The 23,060-nt window shown below is 37.9% G+C and overlaps 2 protein-coding genes and 1 long non-coding RNA gene across 3 annotated transcripts; 1 reads left to right on the top strand and 2 right to left on the bottom strand.

Annotated features, from left to right (window-relative positions):
- Positions 1-9,768: 9,768 nt before the first annotated feature.
- Positions 9,769-14,767, bottom strand: dsela (dermatan sulfate epimerase like a). The gene has a single exon (XM_051874796.1). The coding sequence runs from the start codon at positions 13,980-13,982 to the stop codon at positions 10,398-10,400; it is 3,585 nt and encodes a 1,194-aa protein (XP_051730756.1). The 5' UTR covers positions 13,983-14,767; the 3' UTR covers positions 9,769-10,397.
- A 199-nt stretch (positions 14,768-14,966) lies between these two features.
- Positions 14,967-22,666, bottom strand: tmx3a (thioredoxin related transmembrane protein 3a). Its single transcript, XM_051874811.1, has 16 exons — positions 22,328-22,666; positions 22,124-22,178; positions 21,710-21,749; positions 21,469-21,592; positions 20,645-20,690; positions 20,464-20,544; positions 20,244-20,343; positions 19,905-19,982; positions 19,747-19,813; positions 18,094-18,189; positions 17,737-17,794; positions 17,581-17,634; positions 17,399-17,455; positions 15,927-16,056; positions 15,745-15,813; positions 14,967-15,546 (listed from the first exon to the last, which is right to left on the bottom strand). The coding sequence occupies exons 1-16, from the start codon at positions 22,347-22,349 to the stop codon at positions 15,337-15,339; spliced, it is 1,287 nt and encodes a 428-aa protein (XP_051730771.1). The 5' UTR covers positions 22,350-22,666; the 3' UTR covers positions 14,967-15,336.
- On the top strand, positions 18,205-19,704 carry LOC127502176 (uncharacterized). The gene is made up of 3 exons (XR_007926790.1): positions 18,205-18,560; positions 18,849-18,909; positions 19,242-19,704. It is a non-coding gene; the product is annotated as an uncharacterized LOC127502176 (long non-coding RNA).
- Positions 22,667-23,060: the final 394 nt, after the last annotated feature.

Raw genomic sequence — 23,060 nt, 5'->3', positions numbered from 1 at the left:
TAAACTATTCTTCAGGATTGATGTAATTTTGCTACTGTACCAAATTTGATTTTAAAAAAGGGAAATAAAATGTATCATTTCATAATGAAGGACTATAATTTGGTAGTCCAAGACATATAGAGGCGTATTTCCTTAATAGCAGAGCTCTGAAAGAGGTGGGTAGCAACACAAAATGGAGAACAAATTGGGCGAAATATTAAAAAAGATGAAGCGTTCTGGGAAAACCATTGGTCTAGAATTGGAATTGTCCTATTAGCATGCTGAATAGTCCTCAGATTTCCAATCAAAATCACACATAAGCAAATACAACTGTCACAGTTCCAGAGAGAGAATGAATAATGTAACATTCATGACATACAGATCAGAAGACACATTAGGTTTTAATCTTCACTGTTCCACCACACGGCTATTGCTTTCATTCATGCTGTTGAGGATTTAAAGCTGCCAACCTTAAACGTCTATTTCTGAGCCTCATCTTGTGCTTTTACATGAATTTGTATGAATATGTATTCATATTTTGAGCTAAAGTGGTCTAATTTCACGTTTGCTATACGCTAAGATGCTAAAATGCAAAACACAGTCTGAACCCACACTGAGAAAGCACTTTAAACAGTGTGGTTTTGAAAACATTGATAATTTTAAGATTAATTTGCACATAGCACAAAGCATCCATTTTGATATGAAAATGACAGAATAAAATTGACACTGAAACATGATTCCCTGCCAACACGCGTACACCTGATGCAGCAACTTTTCTAACAAACAAAACTAAAGCACCTGTGCCAGCTTTCTGTGACAATAAGGCAGCTTGTGAAAAGATTTCATTTTCACAAGTTGGGTGAGTCATCACCTGGAGGGTCCTGAGTGCCACAGAGCAGATAAAGTCCCAACCGTTACAGATGGGCTTTAAAGGAGTGTATGAAACCCCACAGCAGGTGAACTGCTGGGTTTTGCAGGAGGCTCGGTTTTATCCACAATAACTGCAGGCGCAATAACGGCAGGCTGTAACTAGGCAACCTGTAAACAATCAGTGATTGCAAATAATCCATGCAAAAATAAATAAATAAATAATTTGTGAAACAGGTAAAATGAGGTTATTCTATGCCATTGAAGGATCAATAACCTGAAAAACCTCTAAAAAAAAAAAAAACACACACATAAAACAGCAAGAAATTAGTTAAAAATGTCTCTAATTTCATGATTAGCCAAGTCCTCCATAAAAACATAAAACAAGCAGTAAAAATTAATAGAAGAGCACAAATTATACAGACAAAGAAATGCATATGAATGTACAAAGGATGTAGCCAGCAGCAACTACAATTCCTGGACTTTACAATTCAACAGTTCAACCACACATAGACAACATAATCAATAAACATATCACACATACAATTCTGCACCTCCACCTGACTAAAAACACATCCAGAATTTGAAGTTTTCATGTGTGTTTTGCATCTTGTATAAATTTTATTTTAACAAATATTGTATATATTTGATAGATAAGGCTTTTAGGGCCCATATAGTATGATACAGTGAAAGTGGAGCTCACACTCTGAGGAAAAAAAACAACAGTTTTATTCAGAGGCTCAAACTGAGAAAAAATATGCAATTAAAATTGTGCAGATATGCAATTTGATGCAAAAGTAAGATGAAATTTGGATACCTTGTAAAGTAAATCAATGAGATTTTTTATTACAGTATAGACTACTTACATAAAAAAAATGTTGTCACACTAAATAATCCAATAATATGTCTTAGTAAGATGATACTTAAATGCTTAGTTGTTTTATGATTAAAGCAATGACTGAGAGATGCTTGATGCCTCAAAAGCCTGTTGTATCAAATTTCATACATATATTGTAACATGATTTTTTCTAAAATAAGATATATGGATAGTCAAGTAAACCTAAGTTGCTTTAGGCCAGTAAATGTCCATTTTGAGTTATTACTTATGATATAAAAGTTATACTTTTTAAACATCATTAAAGATTTTACAGTAAAAAGACACATACCACAACCTGAAGGTGGACATTTTTAGATTTATAATAAAAGGCCTTTTACTTATTAAAGTATGAACTATCATTCAGAGGGCAGAAGGCATTTAGAAGATTGTGTACAACAGGTTTTTCAGCAAAGTTTTGATAAAGTTGATAATTTAGAGGTCTTAAAAGATTAGTTCACTTCAGAATTAAAATTTCCTGATAATTTACTCACCCCCATGTCATCCAAGATGTTTATGTCTTTCTTTCTTCACTCGAAAGGAAAACATTCCAGGATTTTTTTTTTTTCCATATAGTGGACTTCAACAGTTACCAACGGGTTGAAGGTCCAAATTGCAGTTTCAGTGCAGCTTCAAAAGGCTCTACACGATCCCACCCGAGGAATAGCTTTAACCACAAATGCTCGTCTTGAACTACTTCTGCGTGAGTTCCCACGGATAAGGCAAAAAACTCCATCTCACTTTCTCCTCCAACTTCAAAATCATCCAACATCGTTGTTTTACCTTTTTTTGTAAAGGCCGTTTGACTTAGTTTTTGCATGATTGTTTTATAAAGACTTGCTCGGTACTTCCACCTACGTCACGCGTGACCTTTCCAACGTGATTATGTAATGCGTGGTGCATCGCAGAGCTAGTGCAAGATGAGCATTTGTGGTTAAAAAGTATATAATTTTTTTTTTAGAAAATGACCGATCCTTTCGCTACAAAAGGCCCTTATTCCTCGGCTGGGATCAGGTAGAGCCGTTTGAAACAGCACTAAAACTGCGATTCGGACCTTCAACCTGTTACCTTCAAGGTAACTGTTGAAGTCCACTATATGGAGAAAAATATGGTGAAAAATCCTGGAATGTTTTCCTTAATTTCTTTTCGACTGAAGAAAGAAAGACATAAACATCGTGGATGACATGGGGGTTAGTAAATTATCAGGACATTTTATTTCTGAAGTGAACTAATCCTTTAAGGTGCGGCCACATTAGCAAAAGTTTGGCGAAATGTCCGTTGTCTATCATCAATAGTATAGCGATGTATGAAGCACAGCTCATACACAAGTCACTTTCAAACCAAGCAGCTTTCTGTTTATCCTGATCGTGTGGATTCCTATTGAATTTCACCGGTGAAAATTCACAGATCAACGGTAAATGTGATCACACCTTTAGAAATTCATGTATCAAATATGATAGGCTTTATAGAGTTAAATAAAATCTAAGAATAAATGTATAATATCTATCATATTTTAACGAGAACATCAAAATATTGTGATATTGTTGCATTGGAAGTGGAAATGTCACCTATATTTTCAAACGCAGTAGGCAGGTTTGCTCATAATATTGTGCATCGACAAGCTTGTAGTGCGTATCCTCGTAATTCTGGTCTCCGCAATTCCCCGCTCTTAGCTGCGCAGCAGGCCAAGGTTATGCAACCCGCAGAGACAGTGTAGGACATGTGGTTTTCACTTTGAAAGGGAACAAAAACACACAGAGATGGTTTAAGATGTATATGTCAAGGGGTTCTCGGGCCATTATGTTGTTATCAGTGGCAATACATGGTTTCCTGGCATAAAGACACCTCAGGGAAGAGTAATAACTGCTTGAAGGCAAGGTTTAAGAGATAAATATGTAGTGTCTCTGTTTGTTGGGTCTTGGTTCTCCTTTACATCTCCTTTAAACAATGGGTTATTGCTCCTCAGACACAATATAAAAAGCTGTTTTGATAAATGAAAATGGTTCCTTTACATTCATCCTCATCACATTTCGATAGCATGACTGCAAAGAGAAACGGATCACCCCATCCACTACATAACCTGTCTCAATGGCAGCCACTTCCAACATATGTGGTAAAAGCGGCATTATGGCTCCAAAGTGCAGTATTCATGGGAAAGAGTGCTCCATACGAGTGACCCATAACTTTGATGTGCAGAGGTTCCACTGAGTGAGTGGATGTGTTCAGCACTCATCACAGGCTGTGATTGATAGGTACGCCGGAGTAGTTCTGGCCAGAGGAGTGCGGCTCTCACTCAAACGACTGCCATACCACCGCATCTCTGTTTACTCTTATGATTTACTAACACTGCTGCTGCCACTAGCTCCCTGTGCACTGCTGAGACCCGATGCTCTCTTCAAACGGAAAGCTTTTAGAGAGCTCAGTTTAAAGATCAAAAGCTTGTGATCCCCAAATTGCCGTGTGGTTGCTGTATAAATATTACCAACCGGCGCCTCTTAGTCATGACATTTTACATCTCACCAAATGCAGAGTGGTTGTCAGTGTGACTCATATCTACGATGCTTAAAGTTGGTATGAAGCGGAAGCTGGAATCGTATTATATTCCCTATTGTGACTTATATCAAAGTGAAATGGCTTCTTGAACGAACAAAAAAAAGTAGGGCGGGATTTGATTTTGTCCATCGGAAATTGATTGGATGGTTGTGGTTTGCTATTGCTGTGACCTCATGTGAGTGACAGGTTGCCCCGCCCTTACGCCAGTCAACACATCATCAGAAAAGAGATGTCGTTGCAAGAGGGAGAAGATATTTTGATTAAAAATAACTGAGGGCACATATTTAAAAAAAAAAAAATAATAATAATAATAATGATGTGCACCAGTGTTAATTTCGTCATAATTAATTAACACTGGTGTTAATTAATTTTCGTCATAATTTTCGTCAACAAAATTTTTTCAAGGACGAAAACGAGACGATGACTAAATAAAAATGCGTTTTGAATGTCTAAAACTATGACTAAAATCTTCTCTAATTTTCGTCAACAAATAAAAAACGAGACGAAAATGATAGAGAGGGACGATTTGGGAAGATATCCAGTCAGGACTGCTGTCCTGTGTAGAAGATGCGCACATTTGAAGTGTAACGTGCTGATCTAACCGCGGCACTTCAGACTGCTTCGCAATCAATGAATAGCGCACATTTATGCCAAGCGATTGCTTATGAGTTAATGTTGATTAATTATGACAATGTTTACTATACAATGTTTATACGGTAATATGTTTTAGACGGTTGTAAGAATACACATTTTATTATCCCTCACCTGAACTTAAATGAGCAGCCTGCAACTACAGTACAGACCGCAGACATTTCAGAATAAGAGTCACGGTGTATTTCGGAATGGTTTATTATTATTTTTTCCCCTGGTCATTATTGTTATTTTGTTTACACAATAAACTGTATTTAATTTAATTTCTATTTAATTCATAGTAAACTACTGTATCTTCTGTCACAGGAAGGAAAGACTAAGAACATTATTTGACACATTATTCAATATATTTTACAAGTATAAGGGTTATTATAGTTAAAAAACCTAAACCTAAAAACCTAAAACCATAAAAAAAATCTTCATTACTAGAAATAAACGTTAACTGAAATAAAAAATAAATATATAAAAAATGTAAACTTATTTTATTTCATCTAGTTTCCAAGCTTTAGCTTAACCTGATGTACTAAAATAACTAAAACAGAAATAAAAAAAACTATTTAAAAGCAAAAAATGAATTGAAATGACAAGTACTGAATTTAACTCTCTTTCGTGTCTTTTTTTACTTGGACGGTCAAAAACCGTCCGCTTTGCCGAGTAAAGTACAGTTGGTTGTCTTAAGTGAACATAAACAGTTTGGAGAATAACAGATGTATATCAGTGTATTGCATCTGTGTATTAGAAGCGTCTAAGCTTACAATACTCCTACATCCTGTGTCATACATCGCGTCAGTGGATTACTCAAGTCGACTTGCGCATTCTGCGTATGGTCGTCCACCGGAAGCTAGTTATTGAATTTATAAAGTTTTAAATATGGATATTTTTCTTACAAAAACACATCGCTTCACTTCAGAAGGCCTTTATTAACCCACTGGAGTCGTATGAATTACTTTTTTTTATGTATGGATGCATTCTTTTTTTTTTAATTTTAAAACATGGCCCCCCCCATTCACAACCATTATAAACCTTGGAGGACTAAGGATATTTTTAAATATATCTCTGCTTGTGTTCGTCTGAAAGAAGATAGTCATATACAACTAGGATGGCTTGAGGGTGAGTAAATCATTTTCATTTTTGGGTGAACTATCTCTTTAATCACTGATGTCATAGGCGCCGATTTATGTTTCTGCCGGTGGGTGCCTACACTACATCTCCCCCCATTATAGTGATATTTTGATACTATAGTGATATTGAATGAATCATTTGAGGGAATTAATGACTAATTCAAAAAGACATTCACTTGTTTCTTTATTGAATGAATCAGTGTTTTGAATGAAATGTTTGAACGAATGGGTGCATCGCAGTCAGCTCCCTAGTTCAGTCTGGGCACTAATCAGGGAGTCGGCCATTTTAAGGGCTGTCTCAATCGCAAAATCTTTCCAGTGTACTGAAACATTTGCTCCCGAAAAGTCCCACAATGCACCGTGAAAACCAGGGAGCATCGATGCTCACTATGTTCCCTTAATGGTAGGGGTGTCCCAATGTGTAGTGAGCCAGGGTCCTTACTGTCCTTATCAGTGCCCGAATTCGTGTACACGATGTACTGATTCACAACCTATCTAGTTAGCTGATTGAGATGCACCCAATAACTCACAACCACTTGTTTTGTTCCTGAATGAATCCGTGTGTGTTTGAACAAAACGAGTGAATTATTCAATGAGCACCTGAACTAAGTGTTGTTTAATTTTGATTATTACCTTACGAAACTCTCCTTTTTGTGTTATTTTATCATCCAAGTTTGCCAAATCACGTCTTTCTTGTTACAAAGTTGTGTGTAGATGTGTGTAACAGGTAACTGCTGCCAAATTGGAGGGGTGACAGTCTGAGTCTCTGGGGTCAAACCAATGCTTTTGAGAGAGTGACAGAGCAAAGCATTGTTCTAGCATTGGCTAGAGTCTCTATGAGCACAGGTGAGAGCTGGAGAGATCTTGATGAAATATTAAAGGCCTGTGAGCTGATGCAGGGCCAGGATGAGGGCACTCAGGGGGCACTGTCTCCTTAATTACTGTGTGCGGTGGTTTCACTATTTCATTTGGGAAAAATCCCAGATTGAGGTTATGTTCAAATTGCCCTTCTTCTGCCGCAGAGTGAACTGGACTACAGTGCCCGGAGGACACGGCTCCTGATTTAATTAATGTTTGGGTGTGATATGCCCTATGTTAGTGGGGGGTTAGACAAGTCATTAGGTAATAATAATAGTCTCAATCTCAATTAAACGGCATACTTAAGAAACAATGAATACCAATCGATGACATAAAGTTGCAATCAGAAGTATTTACAGTGTAAACAGCTCTTCACAGTAACGTTAATTATTTGCACAGATGAAATTAAAGACAGTCCAACTATAAAGAGGCTTTCAGTGTGCTGAGTTTCAGAGATTGGCATAGTTAAAGACCCAGCCATGGTTATTAGTGTTATTAACGTAATCCCTCTCTCCTCATGGTCTCCTGGAGCATTGATCCTCCAAAATGGAGTATGGATCCTACTTTATCCACTGTCTTACAACAGCTCTAACTCACCTTGTGTGTTCTGCCTGTCCCTTAAGACACTAGATATTCAATATCTAATGTGATAATGTGAGTGCAGATGCAAAACATATCATGACTATGTGTCCACATGAACAGATATTTGTATTAAAAACATTGCATAAATGATATGAATATGTTTTTCTAGTATCATAATAATATTCTGGAAGCACATGTAGTGAAACTTTTTTTTATTCACAAGAGAAAGTGTTAAAGGTCCACTGATCTCCAGTACGCCAACAAAGCCTCATCACGCCGGTCCCCCTGGACACCAGAGAGTGCGGCAGAAAATCCGTCAGCCCTAAAAGAGCTTGTTGCTGAAATTGATTAGCATTTAGATTGTATCTATTTTGATTCAAAGGAGGAGAGGCTACAGATGGTTTGAAAGCAGCAGATTTAGAAGTAGACTTTGAAAACTGTGCGTAAATAGGTACATTTACACGTGACTCATTTCATGTTTTCTTTTAGGCCTGTGTATCCTCCACCCCCAGTGTTTTTAATAAGAAACCCGGTCTGAAGTCCTTTGAGGCCTGCCATTACTCACTAATCATATTTTTAGTTCATAGTATTTAACAGTGCATTTGTCAACTTCATGAGAGATCCCTCGTTTGGAAGAAGCCTAAACCACGAGGTTTGATCTCAGATACTAATTTTATCATGTGATACATTTATTAGTATAAATTTAACATCCACTAAAACCACATGACCATAAACCGAATGAGGTTCGTTTATCTTCTCCTTCAGAGCCCGTGTGCATTCTTCATTGCAATGGATAATGCTAAAACATGTTCCTATCAGTATGCTCTTTCCAAGGGCTTGACATTAAGAAGAATAAATAGCACTGGTTTCACAACACCACCTAATTCATCAAAGTCGCTGCCACGGGTACATGCCCAGTGTGAATGATCAAACACTAGCCGGGCTTTTGGCTCATGCTGAAGGCACCGGTGCATTAGAAGGCACGAGAACTGTCTGCTAATCGGGAAAACTATCAATCCCTTTCATGAGATGCGTTAGAAGGCCACGGTTCTAGGGTTTCAATACAATAATCTGAAAACAAATCAATTTTCTGGCAAAATCTAGTGAGCTACCTAGCATCAAGGCATGATTTGTTCATTTGAATGCATGTGCTGTTTCTGTAAGTCTGTATTTAACCCACAGTCACTGTTTGGCTCTTCTGAATTAAACGCATTTGCAAAGTATTAGGTTAGCACCTAGGAAACCGCAGTAAGATTCACAATACATCACACTGCTCAAGACCTGACTCATCCCAGATTTATTAGTGTAAATGACAAGTATTTTGAAGTGTAAAAAGGAAACGTGAAGTTGGCACCAATGAGCAAGCTTTTTTTTTTTTTTTAGTCCTTACATGATTTAATGCTGATAGTAGTGAAGGACCTGATAATACATTTCTGCTCAAGCACGTTTTTGGATCTTTACTTATCTGCTGCCCTCTGCTGGCGACAGTAATTCTATGTTTTGAATTGCAAGCAAAATTTTTAATTACCCGCTTTTGTAAGATATGTTACTGACTATTTATTTATCTATTTATTTTACTGACTAACCATTTATTTGTACCATAAAGAAGTATGTGTACGTTAATGAATTGCCACATTCAACTTGACACTATTGATACTTCTAAACAAATTTGACCAATAACTTGTTGCTTCAGAGTTCAAATCACACTGTGTTCATGTCTTTTAGCATGTTTGCACTTCGGTTTTTCTTTATGCCTGACATAAAAAATAATAATAAAAAAACCCACACCATAGAGTAGACATGCTGGGGACCTATACATGATCAGCCATATAGCCTAATGTAGGGACTGGCTTTGCTTTTAAGCATTTAACTTAATATTCTCCATACAGACTTCATATCCTATGAAGAATTGCTTGCTGAGTTCAGTCGGAAAGCATGCTGGGCGCAAAGGAATGACTCTGCAAATAACACCACACACACTAAAGCAGCCTTTGCAAATGTTTTAAAAGTATCACATAAATTGTCGTTATTTTCCTCCATTTCAGTTATCCCACAGTGATGATTACACTCCATATGCATGCGGTGCCATGGAAAATCCATTTGCATTGTGGCTTTTAAAACATTTCGTGTTAGTAGTCTCTTAAAACGGCATTAAAATATTTCCCCATTAAGATGAGAAATATGATGTTTTGTGGTTTTACTTGTTTGGGTTGTTAAATGTTCCATTTATGATTTCATCATGAGCAAAGGATATATTTCAGAAAAGTAAGACAGATTTGCTAATGGCGTTTAACATATATAGTTTATATAAGGGTGCAAAGAAACAACAGGGAAAAAATATTCACATACAGTACAAAAAAAGACAATTGATTTGGCAAGATGATGTGATATCAGATGTCAATTGAAGTGACATGTTTCCCTTCAAGTCAATAAAGTGATTTGATTGTAGTGAACACCTTTTTGCACATTTATAGACCCACACATAAACTGGGTCTTATAAATGCAAACAATAAGGTCTCTTAGTAGAAAAATGACTGAAAATTACATTCATTTCACTTACAATAGCATAATTACAATAGCATGTATCTCACAACATAAAACTGAAAAATACTGTTAGCCGCCCATCTGGTGGAAAATACCATAATCTTGTCTTCCAGTCAAACTAAATGTGTTTGTGATCCAAGATTTGCATCTGTTGCTCATCTTCAGTGGTGAGCAATCACTTTTTGTTCTTTAGCACATCTAGACATTCTAGACTCTGTTTTGTCTGTGTGATTTAAATAATATATAAACATTGATTAAATGTACTGGAATTAGAGCACAAAACAATTGGTCATATGATGAACATTTGGAGGAAACATACTGACATACTTCCCAAAAATGATGGCGCAATATGAAAAATACAAAAACAGTTACAAAAAAGAATGACTGAAAGTATGTTTTTTATAACCCAGCTTCTCCATCACAGGCCAACATGTATCCTCAATGAGTTTAATCTCATCTATGGCCATATTGGTCTTCCACATGTTGATTTTGGCAGGTGATATATCTCCTTCATATATCAGATTGTACAAATTTGTGGACGTGGCAAATGTCAATTGGTTTAATGCAGCTGGTGCAACAGGTATTCCAATAAAGTTATGTATCGTTCTCGCCGTCTCTTCGGGAAAATATACAACGTCCTCGAATTTGACTATAAGGTAAGTGTGTGTGGGGAGGCTTGCGCTCACCTTGAGCCCTGCTGAATTGTGAGCCAGCCATAGCTGAGCTAGCAGCTGTACAGGGTTGGGATCTGGCTGGGAGAGGATCTTCTTTAAAGGAAGGAACTGTGAGTCCACTGTAGCACAGCCCTGATCCACGCCATCAATGTTCTGCTTAAAAATGTTGGCGATGTGCCTTTTAATATTCTTACGCAAGTACAGGCTTGGCTTACTGCTGTAGAGCATTAGATAAATCCATGCACGTGGGTCTCTGACCACATGAACTGAGTGAAGTGAGCGACCTATGACCTGTTGAAGATAAGGCAGCTTCAAGAACCAGCCTCCACTGCCCATGCTCAGCACCGGCCGGGCATTTGGGTACTTTACCAAGTGCTGCCTGAGCTCTTGTATGTATCCAATGTCCATATGGGTACGCTTGCCGCTTTCTGTCCTTGTTTGCTCTGACAGCAGCATTCTTCTGTTTCTTTGGCTTTTTGCTTTGACATTATTCCCTGTTTCATCATTGCTCTGGTGCAACTGAATGTTCTGCAGGTGCAGTTTCACATTGTGGACTATGGAGTGGAACCATCCCTGAATAACTCGAAATCGTCCATTTTGCGCATCTGCTCCAGACCACTCGCAAGCGTCCACCAGAGAGACGAAAGGAGACACGGGGAACCGCAGGTAGGTGGAAGGGATCCGGAGGTATACAAAGTCAGAGCTGTTATCAAAAAGGTGCTGAAGGATCTCCGCGCCCGAGCCCGGCATAGATGTGATGGTGATGACGGGCAGGAGGTCAGGGACGCTAGAGTCTGTTCCATCATATATGCTGCTGTCTTTTGATTTAACTATGCACGAGAGCTGTTCGCAGCCGTAAAAAACAGACAAAAGTTCAGTCACCCACAAAAACAGCACACAGATCAGAGTGCAATGAATTAGCATATTGAACGACACATGAAATTTCCTTTTTTTTATTATGAAAGCTAAAGCAAAACATATAGTCAGTATGGCAGAGATGTTTACCACCAATCCGAAGTCAAACACAAAATCTTTTGTGACTTGACTTGGCAAGGTTTGAATTCCCTGGCCAAACTGAACTATTCTTTGATTTCCTTCTGTTTTGGCAAAGCCTGCAAAGCCCAAGTAACTGTGTCTAGCCTCAATGTCCTTGTAGTTTGTTACAACTGACACAACAGTCTCTGTGTCATTAAGAGTCACTGATATCTTTACTCCATTTTTACTGTTGTCTATGAATCTACAGTCCGAGACCTTGACGTACGGGCCATACATCAAGTAAGCTACTCTAGTGACAGAATTCTCCATGGGAAAGGTCACATTTATGAACTGTGTCCATCTCTTTTTGAATTCCGCAGCCTGTTCTGCCTCTTGTATCCTGGCAACGGGGCTGGATCCTTGTGTGTCCAGCCAAAACATTTTGTAATGTGCATCCCATACATCCATCAGAACCCCATTGTATTTTCCAAACGATCTGTGAGGAACGTATCTGAAATCAATGTCTAGGTTGTGAAAAAACGCACTTAGGGAACTCAGAGGGGAGTGCTCGTGTTTCTCAATGTGGTCCAGCACGAATAATGTTTGAGAGTTGAGAAGTACAAGTGCCCGATACACACTCTTTAGCTTCATGGCGGATGAATAGGCCGAAGCAGACTCTCCACTCACAAACAACATGTCCTGATGCGACGAAGCTGCGATGACCTCCCCAGCGGTTTCCCCAACTTCCTTTTCTCCCCATCGTAGCCACTTTGAACATTCCCCCAACTGTCCTTCCCATGGCTGATTGCACTGGCTGGTGGGTGAGGGGGCAAATACCAGCACATTGTTAAGATAGCTGTATTTAGGACCATACAAGGCCTCAGAGACAAACATCTGTCCATTTGGTGCAAAAGTGAAAGAGTTTTGATCAGGGTGTTCATGCCCTGGGTTGAAGTTCGTCCAGCCTTCAACCCAAGAATAAGGTTGGGCATGGACAATATCGTACACCGCTCGCCCTCCTAATTTTCCAGATTTAAATGATACAAAGGTATTACCCAGAGCTTGAGGCAACCCTGCCCCATACGTCACCACACCCCAGTTGGAGAAAACGTGCATGGTTGCTTTGTTAAAGTCAGGTGGAGGCTTTGAAGTTAACTCAGAGTCATACCATATGTACTCTGTATGTAAAGTAGCCCAACGTTGGGCGGCTGATTGCATCATGGGTCCGTCTTTAGGACGATGCTTCCTAATCTGCTCCGCCAGCCAGTTTCCTGAGCCATTTCGGAGCACGTATGCATCCAGAAATACAAGCTGGCTTTCTGGCCCATAGAACCAGTTATAATTGGAGTCTGCAATGCCAACCGTTCGTTGAAATCCAGGAAGCAGAGTAGCGAAGTAAAACATGAAGTGCGCTCTGAGCCAGTTGTTCTGTGTGTTGTCTATCTGAAAATGACGCATCGCTAAGTAAACATACTGAGTGATGGATTTTGCGGTGTAGCTACCGTATGCAACACCCTCATCGAGAGAGCCATCGACAATGTGGCTGAGGAGGAACATGGTCTTCTCCATGTAGTTCACTGATATTTGCTTCCATATCATGGTTTCTGGGTCATTATGTTCCCCTGCCACAAGAGCGCCAATGAGAATGGCTATTATATTAGTTGTCTGGTGGTTCTGTAGAAACTGTTTTCCCCATCCTCTGTGCTTGGACAGCTCGAAAAGCTCCTCGGTAACAGATCGTATTTTCTTGAGATATCGCAATCTTCTCTGGGTGTCAAGAAAGGTGTAAATGAAATCATATGCTGTGGCAAAACCAGTGAGGGAGTGGGCAATAGGAACCTCATCATTTGGGGCACTGGACACCATCCAATCTGGATACTCCACCATTCTGTCCATGTACTCAATCAAAAACTGAGAGGCGGCAGCATCCTCAGGTTGAAGCAGACAGTATAGTGCAAGAGGTGGCAAATTGTTGCCATAAATCTCATTCCATTTCTTGCCGAAATCCTCATGGTTCACCGGAGGCTGGTAAGCAGCTGCATTGGATAACATAACAGAAACAGCATTTCGAATCACTTTGAATAAGTGTCTATGCGTGGTGGTGGCCCTCTGTTTCATCAAACGCACCTCTGTCTGATCAAAGTATAGCTTGGGGTGAAGGTGTGATGACAAGGTGGTATTGTCTGTTTGGTGTTCTTTCAAAGACACATATCTGTCTGAGGCAGACAAAATTCTACCAAAAGCAAGTCCCACAGCCAAGACACAGAGCAGAACCGCAAACCTCTGCATGTTCACCATGACCATGATCCAAGAAACAGATGTGGTGCTTTTCTCTTTGAAAGCTCCTCCTCCAAAGCGCCCCAAAAAAAAAGTTGTTTTTACTCCAACTTAATTCACATGCAGGGCTGCAGATATTATTTCTCTTTGAGGCAGAAACCCAAGTGTCTATAGCTGCATTTATGTTAGGAGTAGGAAATGTCGTTGAGAAAACATGCTTTTAGCTCCATAAATAGTGTTCCGGCTAAACTAACTTGATAAACCCACGCAAAACAAAATTCTTCCGCATTGTTTTTGTACGTTGTTAAATTATTTAACTGGATAAAACTGTTATTATCATCTCTCGCCAATAGTTAAAATGATATCCGCCCTAAGTGCCAAAACGGAAATATCATAAATGCAGAGATGTCAAAGAAACTTCCGTTGTTAGTATCCGTCGTCATTACAAGTTTGATCCGCTGTTTGGAGAGAAAGTTGCAGCGTTCGGCGGTAACTGCTCACAACCCCATGTAAAGTCACTGTTAACGCCTTTTACTCATCTTGTGACACGAGAAGCGAGATAATCCATTAATCCACTTTGAGGTGAAGGAAACTTACCGCTGTGTCTAAGGGGTGATGTTTTCTCATTTGATCTGAAGCAAAGACAGATTTGAAGAATCCATATGCTTTCAAGCCATTTCAGTGTAACTTTTTAGGTTATAGGGATAAGTTTCCTCCATCAAATTCTTCGTCCATGACAGAACTGTCTCTGTGTTATAAGACAAGTCGCCTTTTCCATCCTCAAAGTTATCTAGTACAACTAGGCTATCACTTGCGGCATTAACAATTTTTAGTATGGTCGATAGATGGCGTCGTAATATCAGTGGTTTTATTAAACCATATTTCCGGTATTTTATTTATAACTAATTAATCAAACGAAATTGCTATACTAATATAAAGTACAGTTTTATAGTTATGATTTAATGTAATTTATGCACAAGTCGGGATAATAGTTAAGCAATTTGACTTTGAAGCAGACACACACACACTTTAAGAACAAAAACTAAAGAAAAAATACCCAGGGATCTCCAGCATAATACAGTAAAATGTTCAGCATGAATTTGAACACATTATTCGTGTACATCATACATATATAGCCATATGTTATAGCTTATCTGCTGTATTCATTTGATTTAAAAAAAAAAAAAAAAAAAATTAATTTTTTATATGATGGAAGCTTAATGAAATAAATGATGGTTCATCCAAGTTATTTGAACTTTATTTGATAAAGAAACCAACCACAATTTCCACAATATAGAAAATCACATGGGAAAACAATTTATAAAAATGGGAAAAACATTATATGTTACAGATTAACATGATCCTAAATAAACAGTCCATGTTAATCCTCTTTCTTTGCTTCTGAGGTTTTTTCTGTGCTGTCAGGCTGCAGTTCTATTGCCTTCTTCCCAGGACTGGCTGTAGCTCCTTCCTCAGGTTTTTCATCATCTGCTGGTACAGCAGTACATGTGCCCCAGATAACCATTACAACTATACCTACAGGCAGTCCAACCACAAAACAGGAGAAGACCGGAGCTGTCTGGAACATTAACTGAGATCGAGGAGATTTATATTAGTTACTAGGACAACAGTGACCTAAATATTAGCCTCAAGTAAATATTTGATGAGGATGTGATCAACCGAGTGTTCTGGTTTTGGTGCGTTAAGCGTTTAGTAAATATTTGGGAAAAAAAATGAAATAAGAGTAAATCTACCCTTCTGCTGAAATAATAAAGATAGTCAGACTCACCACAACAGTAGACTTCGCTTTATAGAGAATTCTCTTAGTGCACTGCAAAAACCCATTTCCTCCAAGTAGCTGATTAAGGTAAAATGGAATTTCATTAGAAAAGGCCCATTGTATTTCGCAAGAAGGAGAAGGAGGAGTTTTGACAGAAAAAATGGAGAAGAAAACACTTTCGCTCCTCATACCGTAGCACTGCCATCCAGAACACTGTTGAGAAAGAGAAGTAAATCCTCGATGGTCTCAATCTTACTTTCTGGTAGCCAGTATCCATCAATAGTCATATTCAGCACAATTATGGAGGGCATCGCAACTTCTCTGAGAAGAAGAAATATATTAGTGGTGATTATACAAAAATATGAGCACAGAATGGACATATATATCTTTTTGTATTCATCAATGCCAGTGGCTTTAAAGGGTTAGTTCACCCAAAAATGAAAATTCTGTCATTAATTACTCACCCTCATGTCGTTCCACACCCGTATGACCTTCATTCATCTTCGAAACACAAATTAAGATATTTTGATGAAATCCAAGAGGTTTTTTATTCTGCACTGAAAGCAACAGAATTACCACATTCAATGTCCAGAAAAGTAGTAAAAACATAGTTAAAATAGTCCACATGACTACAGTGGTTCAACCTTAATGTTATGAAGTGACAAGAATACCTTTTGTGTGCAAAAACAAAACAAAAATAACGACTTTATTCAACAAATCCGTCTCTCCCCTGTCATTCTAAGTCCGAACGGCGGCTCAGTATTGGCCGACGCCTGTTCACATGAGCAGCATGAGGCATGCTTGTGATGCTGACGCAGGAGCCGGTGTGACCCCTCCTTTTCAAACTGCCCGCTCTAAGCGGGACTCGAACCCGGGTACACCAACATGGGAGTCGGGCACTCTAACAAGGAGGCTAAAGACCGCAGTCTCTAGAGCACCTAGTGAGAGGAGGGGAGTGAGGTCCGTTACACCTACATCCGTTACACTCACCCCCCTAAACCTCACTCCCATCCGGGTCACGGCACCAATGTAACCCCTCCTGTTCGGAACTGCCTGCTCTAAGCGGGACTCGAAACCAGGTCCGCCAGCATGGGAGTCGGGCACTCTAACAAAGAGACTAAAGACCGCAGTCTCTAGTGTCAGTCACTAGAGCACCTAGTGAGATCAGGGGAGTGAGGTTTACATGCACAGCTCTTACCGGCCTATGTCCATTACACCTGCCAATAATGAGCCGGCGTTCGGACGTAAACACGGAAACACAGCCCTGCGCCAACTGCATAACAGACTGACAGAAAAGAGGAAAAATTGTTGAATAAAGTCGTTATTTTTGTTTTGTTTTTGTGCACAAAAAGTATTCTCGCCATTTTATAACATTAAGGTTGAACCACTGTAGTCATCTAGACTATTTTAACAATGTTTTTACTACTTTTCTGGACATTGAATGTGGTAATTTCGTTGCTTTCAATGAAGGATAAAAAAAAACCTCTCGGATTTCATCAAAATATCTTAATTTGTGTTCCAAAGATGAACAAAGGTCTTACGGGTGTGGAATGACATGAGGGTGAGTAATAAATGACAGAATTTTCATTTTTGGGTGAACTAACCTTTTAAATACACTTCTTGCACTTTGCACCTGCTAAAATCTGTGTCCAATTCAACTCACCCCATAATTAAACCGTTAATATATTCATTACCATCCATATAACCAAACTGGTAATCCCTAGGAAAAAAAAAAAAAAAAAAATTGTCGTTAACAAATTAATTTTTATAAACTTTGATGTCAAAAAAAAGATGTCAAGTGCCTTTTCTTCATGTTTTTATAGTGCATATAAATTTGCTACCTACCTTTTATAATGATCTCTGTATTCAGTAGACAGCCTTTCCATCAGAGTTTTGTAGCTAAAGAGAGCAATTTTGAGTTTTGCAGTGGAAATAATGGGGAAAAATGGACTATTGTCATGGTTTCGAGGTCTTTGGTGCACATTTTCTAATGTTGCTTACCGAATGCTTTCTTCAGATGGATTTTTCTCATCTACTACTGCCAATGCCACAAGTTTACCTTTGAGGGAAGTGTGAGAAATAAACAGCAACACAACAAATTATGTATGCACGGGAAGTTCACATAATCACAATCTGTCAAAGCATCGTTTTCACACATAAATACTGTATCTTGGCAGAAAGTCATCTAGCAGTTTTGTTTTTATCACCTAGTGGCAAAAACATAGAAATGGTGTTAATTAATTACACTGCGGTTTGTTAACTTTAATCGGATAGGAGAAAATAAGACAAAAGAAATAAAAATTATAATAGTATTTATATATAATATGATCCTATGTTCATGAAGAAAAACAGGCTTACTTTGTTCTCCCATCTGGTACAGACTAAAGCTATCGATTTGGAAGTAAGAGGGAAAACGTTCTCGATTTATCCAGGAAGACAGATCTCCATCAAATTCTACAGAAATGATAAAACAAGAGAGATTATCTTCATGTACATTTAATGTATTTATGTATTAAATGTAGCCCTACACTTATTAAATGTCACTATCAAACCTGTGCAAACAATATGCAAAGTTAAAGCACTCAGAAATGTTTAAACTGTTCAATCATAAGAAACAAATGATCTTTCATTTTATTATCAAACAAAGTGTTTCTGTCCACTGTGCATCAAATTATGCAAAATATGTTACTTGCACACAGTCAAGCTGTTGACTTAAAGGGTGTGTATTGGGTGATAGCCCAGACGAATGTTCAGAATAAGCCACATGACGGAGAAGAGCTGGAACGCTTTGCTGTCTTTGTATTCTCGTAATTTGGAATAGAATGGTAAGAAACCCCTTACTGTAATTACAATGTCTTTACAAAAGTCTTTTCACTTGTTTCTTATATACCTGTTCAAAACCTTGGGTAAGTACTTCTAACATAACAAGTACTTTTAATGTTAATAACCTGAATTCCAGCAATAAAGTGCTCTGTGTGCCAAATGATGTGGTGAAAATGTAAATCTACTTTCATATCAGATATATTCGTGTGCCTGTGACCTGTAATATTTGTTTAACATTTTGTTGAAACTTTTTTCGCCTTTTATTGTCTGTTTGTGCTTCTGTTTCTTAGAGGGATTACCATCTGATCTCTGTTATGAAAAGAATCCATTTAATAATGTAAATAATACCAGGTAAGCGATTCATAAGGACGGCCTTTTGGCGGATTTTCGGTATTGACCAAATAGTATCACAAATATATATGTTCAACAGTGTTAAGGATTTGTAGTGTGTGATGAATACATTTCAAGATCTCGAGCTTTTCTTTTTGTGTTTCTCGCATCTAACAAGCAATTATCTCGAATTATATTTGAATGGCAAACTTTTTTTTTCAGTTTGAATTCCAGGTTGAAACAATTACATGGATGTAAGGAGGTTTTTTTTTAAGCAGTGATAAGACAAGTGTGGGCTGTAATTTGATCCTATATGCTTAAATGATTCTGATCAAATCTGTATTTCTTTTTAGGCAATCAAGAAGATGTTAATGCATAATATCTGCTTCAGAAACCACATTCTACACCTTATCTTTTAACCTTGCTCCATGGATGTGTTAACTATTCATATCGTGGAGGACTCGTCTGATAGTGCCGTGTTCTGGGTCCAGGTTGAGTGTGCTAATCCTTTCCTGCTAAACTTCTGGTTCCAAAAGACTTTCTTCAACAATGGGGAAGTCCAGCAGATCAACATCCTGAGGATAAACGGCTGTCATGGGCTAGTGTTTGTTTTGAGGGTGCTGCATCGTTCTTCACGCCTGCCTAATTCCCATTATTGGTGCCCTTTCCTAGTGACACTGTGCCTCGATGCCCTGGCATTTCACTACCACCTCCCCACCCTGCCCCAGTGGAATGGCACCCTTCGAGAGGCAATGAGAGGAAACAGCCTTGAGCTCAGACGCTGAGAGACTATGAGACTTTGCTGCTTAGAGAGCCTGTTAGTTTCAGATATTCACTTACTGAGGTGATAGATCTTACCATTGTAGAGGTAGTACGTCCCATCTTTGAATACAGCAACAACGGGAACATCCTGCAGAGTGACTGCCTATGGAGAAAATCAATAATGAATTGATTTGGTTTATTTTAAGTTGATTATTTTTACATAGGTATTTTCCTCTGAAAGTAGAAAGTGTTACCTTTGGAAGGACTTTCTCAGATGCAGTAAAAAAATAAGTGTGGACAATATACTCGGTTGCAGCTTTATAGTATTCATTCTGTAAAAAAAAAAAACAAAAAAAAAAAAAAAAAAACTTGTACATTACATTTCACTAGCAGCTGAATATGAACCATTCCTGTATAACTGACCTGCCAATAAATATATTCACACAGTTTAAATACAATCTAATAGCAATAGTAGTTGTGAACTCATGCTCTAGTGTTCATTAGTTTGCATTTCATTCCTATTCCATCATAATTCAGTCATTCATTGTACAATAAATACAGTATGACAGACATTAATTTTACATAATGTTTACCTTAAGAAACGACTCCCCTCCAATGTAAACAAAGATAAGTTCATGACGACTCATCACATGCTGGAACAACTGAACACTAGAGAGTGGTCTTAGCACAGGACTAGATTAAATTAAAAAAAAAAGGACAAGTAGATAGCATGAAGAGAATTGTAACTAGCACTGACTTAAGACGACATAATACAATTCATTATGGTAATGAAATGATTTACTCCAGAATTACCCTGAAACTCTATTGGTAAATTCAATAATAGCATCCTTTGTCCTCGGCCCTTTGTAGTCAAAAGACAGATCTCCTTTAAACCTTATTAAAAGAACAAAACAGAGTCAAATACAGCAAGAACAATTCTTGGTTAATGATAATTTAGAGATTTATGTATGATAATAGTTAGGCATTAACTCACAGTTTTATGGTTGGATATCCACGAATATTAAACTCTGAAGCAATACCTAAAGACACAAAGAGATCAAGCTTTCTTGTTTTATATGCAAGCATTAATATTATTATTATTATTTTGTACTTATACATCAGTGGAGGAACATTTCAGAATATATAGAGATAATAGTACTCATACTTAGAAGATTGTTATTAGTTAGCTATATCATTAGTAGATCACAATAAATTATTGTTAATTTGCTTTGATTTTTTAAACACTACTATCTAGTCTAATCTAATTAAAAACAGGGTGTACCCATGGTGGGGGGTAAAACACAAGACACGGGCTTTATTTTATTTAGCTAGAAAGCTTATGCGTAAACTTAATAATAAGAAGATTATTAAGTCGGAAGACAATTCCAGCAAAAGGCAGACACTGAACAACCTAATTCCAAAAAACTAAAAGGATTTCTAATTGCTGAAATGCAACTTATGCCATATGGCCATCTGGTTAACAAGATACAGACTCAATACAGACTATGTATACAGTTCAACGAACTGAGTCTCATGAACACATGAGGCCTGCTTAACTAATCCCATTAAACAGCAGGTAAGCCTATCCTGCCATTTAAGTAGCATACTAATTGGTTGCTAAGCAATGGCCTGGTGTGGCATTACCATTACTGTCATCTCAAACCAAGCTACAGCAAGAGATATTTCATCTAAGTATCCTGAGGGGGGTATGGCACAAATGTAGTTCTTGGTAATCTTAAATATAATTTTAGGAATGCATTCAGTGCAATCAAAGCTTTCCAACATGCACACTTTTGTATACACGTGAACTGAACCCACTTGTGTGCAGTGTGGTATCAATCTTGCCGACATTAACAGGAGAGCCCAGACTCTTCAGCTCTGCACCGACTTCATACCATATTGGCTCAAATGTGTGACAGTATGTGCACCATGGAGCATAAAACTGCAATAATAATAAAACAAAAACATGATATCACACAGTTGACATGTTACAAATTTGTATAAACACATCAAACAACATAAAATTGCATAGATTAGACTGCACTGTATACACTCTCACCTCCACCAGCCAGAGTTCATTCTGTCTGTATTCCTTAAACCTGTGAAAGTGAACTGTTTAATTAATTCAGTCACACATTCTATCTATCCATCCATCCATCCATCCATCTATTCAATATCAAACCACAGGCCTTGGTAACGTTGCCTGCAACCTTTTGAACTATTTACAATGCAGCAAGCCTCGTGGGGCTTAACACTTTTATAAAAAGTTCCCCACATAATAAATATAGTATGATATAAACGATATTAGGAACACAAATTTTCATCAATACCACATTTTATTAAGCAAATTCATAAAGTGCAATTTCTCACGATCTCAGTAGGGCTACGCAGCAAAAATAACTATACTGCATTGACAACACCTTCACCACTAAAGCACAATCACTTCATTTACAATGTAAAACACTTAGCCTACTTGTCATCGAGTTCCTCCACGTATCCTGACACCACAGCAATGACCGAAAGAAGCGCTATTGAAATAAATAAATAAATAAATAAAAATGCAGTGACATACGGTAACGTGTCAATCAGTCGTGTTAATAAGATTAGTAGCTATTTTGCAGTTTTATGTTGGCAACCATTGTGTATACAATTACTAGGCGTTCATACAGTATCCTACCTGTAAATATTACGTTTTTCATTCTTGCTATCCTTGAATCTTGTCATTAACCGCGCAGTATCGTTTAATGTTACAGACAGCAGAGTCTGTGTTGGGTTAGGGACATAATCATCAGACTGGTAGTAAGCTCTTGACCTACTGACTAGATTAACCCCATTTGCCCTGAGGGTAGGAATACGGCCACGAATTGAATATAGACAAGTGGTGAAGGTTTCATCGCGCAATTAAGTTTAAATTAGATTTCAGTCTTGTATTTTCCATCGTAGCCTACACCAAACACAAGAAAACTGCAGTCTCAATAGACCTAGTAGCCTATTAACAACATGTTCTGCTGTTAAATCTTTAAATAATGTGTTTGGCATCATATTCAACCAGTTTACCAAGCAAATCTCCACTATTATTCTTCTTATTGTTGTTGTTATCATTTTGGTCTCATTTTATATTAGGTGTCTTTAACTACTAGGCTATTTACTTAGGTTAAGCAAAAATAGTTTGGTACAGTGTATTTATTGTGTTTGTATCAAAAGACTTCGAGGTGGAATGAGGGTAATATCAGGAACCGGTTTCGTAGTATAGACAGATTTAAGTGTGAGTTAAGGGGTGGATTCAACAGTGTAACTGTAAGGAATTATATTACATGTTATTAGGCTACGTACAGGCATTTTTAAACAGAAGTTGGACTACAATAAGTGCACTGCATCAAACAATTAAAAATATTAGAACACATAATATA

This window comes from Ctenopharyngodon idella, chromosome 2 (assembly GCF_019924925.1).
Source record: "Ctenopharyngodon idella isolate HZGC_01 chromosome 2, HZGC01, whole genome shotgun sequence".
Lineage (NCBI taxonomy): Eukaryota > Metazoa > Chordata > Actinopteri > Cypriniformes > Xenocyprididae > Ctenopharyngodon > Ctenopharyngodon idella.
The sequence above is the reverse complement of the archived record's forward strand: the minus strand, read 5'-3'. Positions and strand labels throughout refer to the sequence as shown.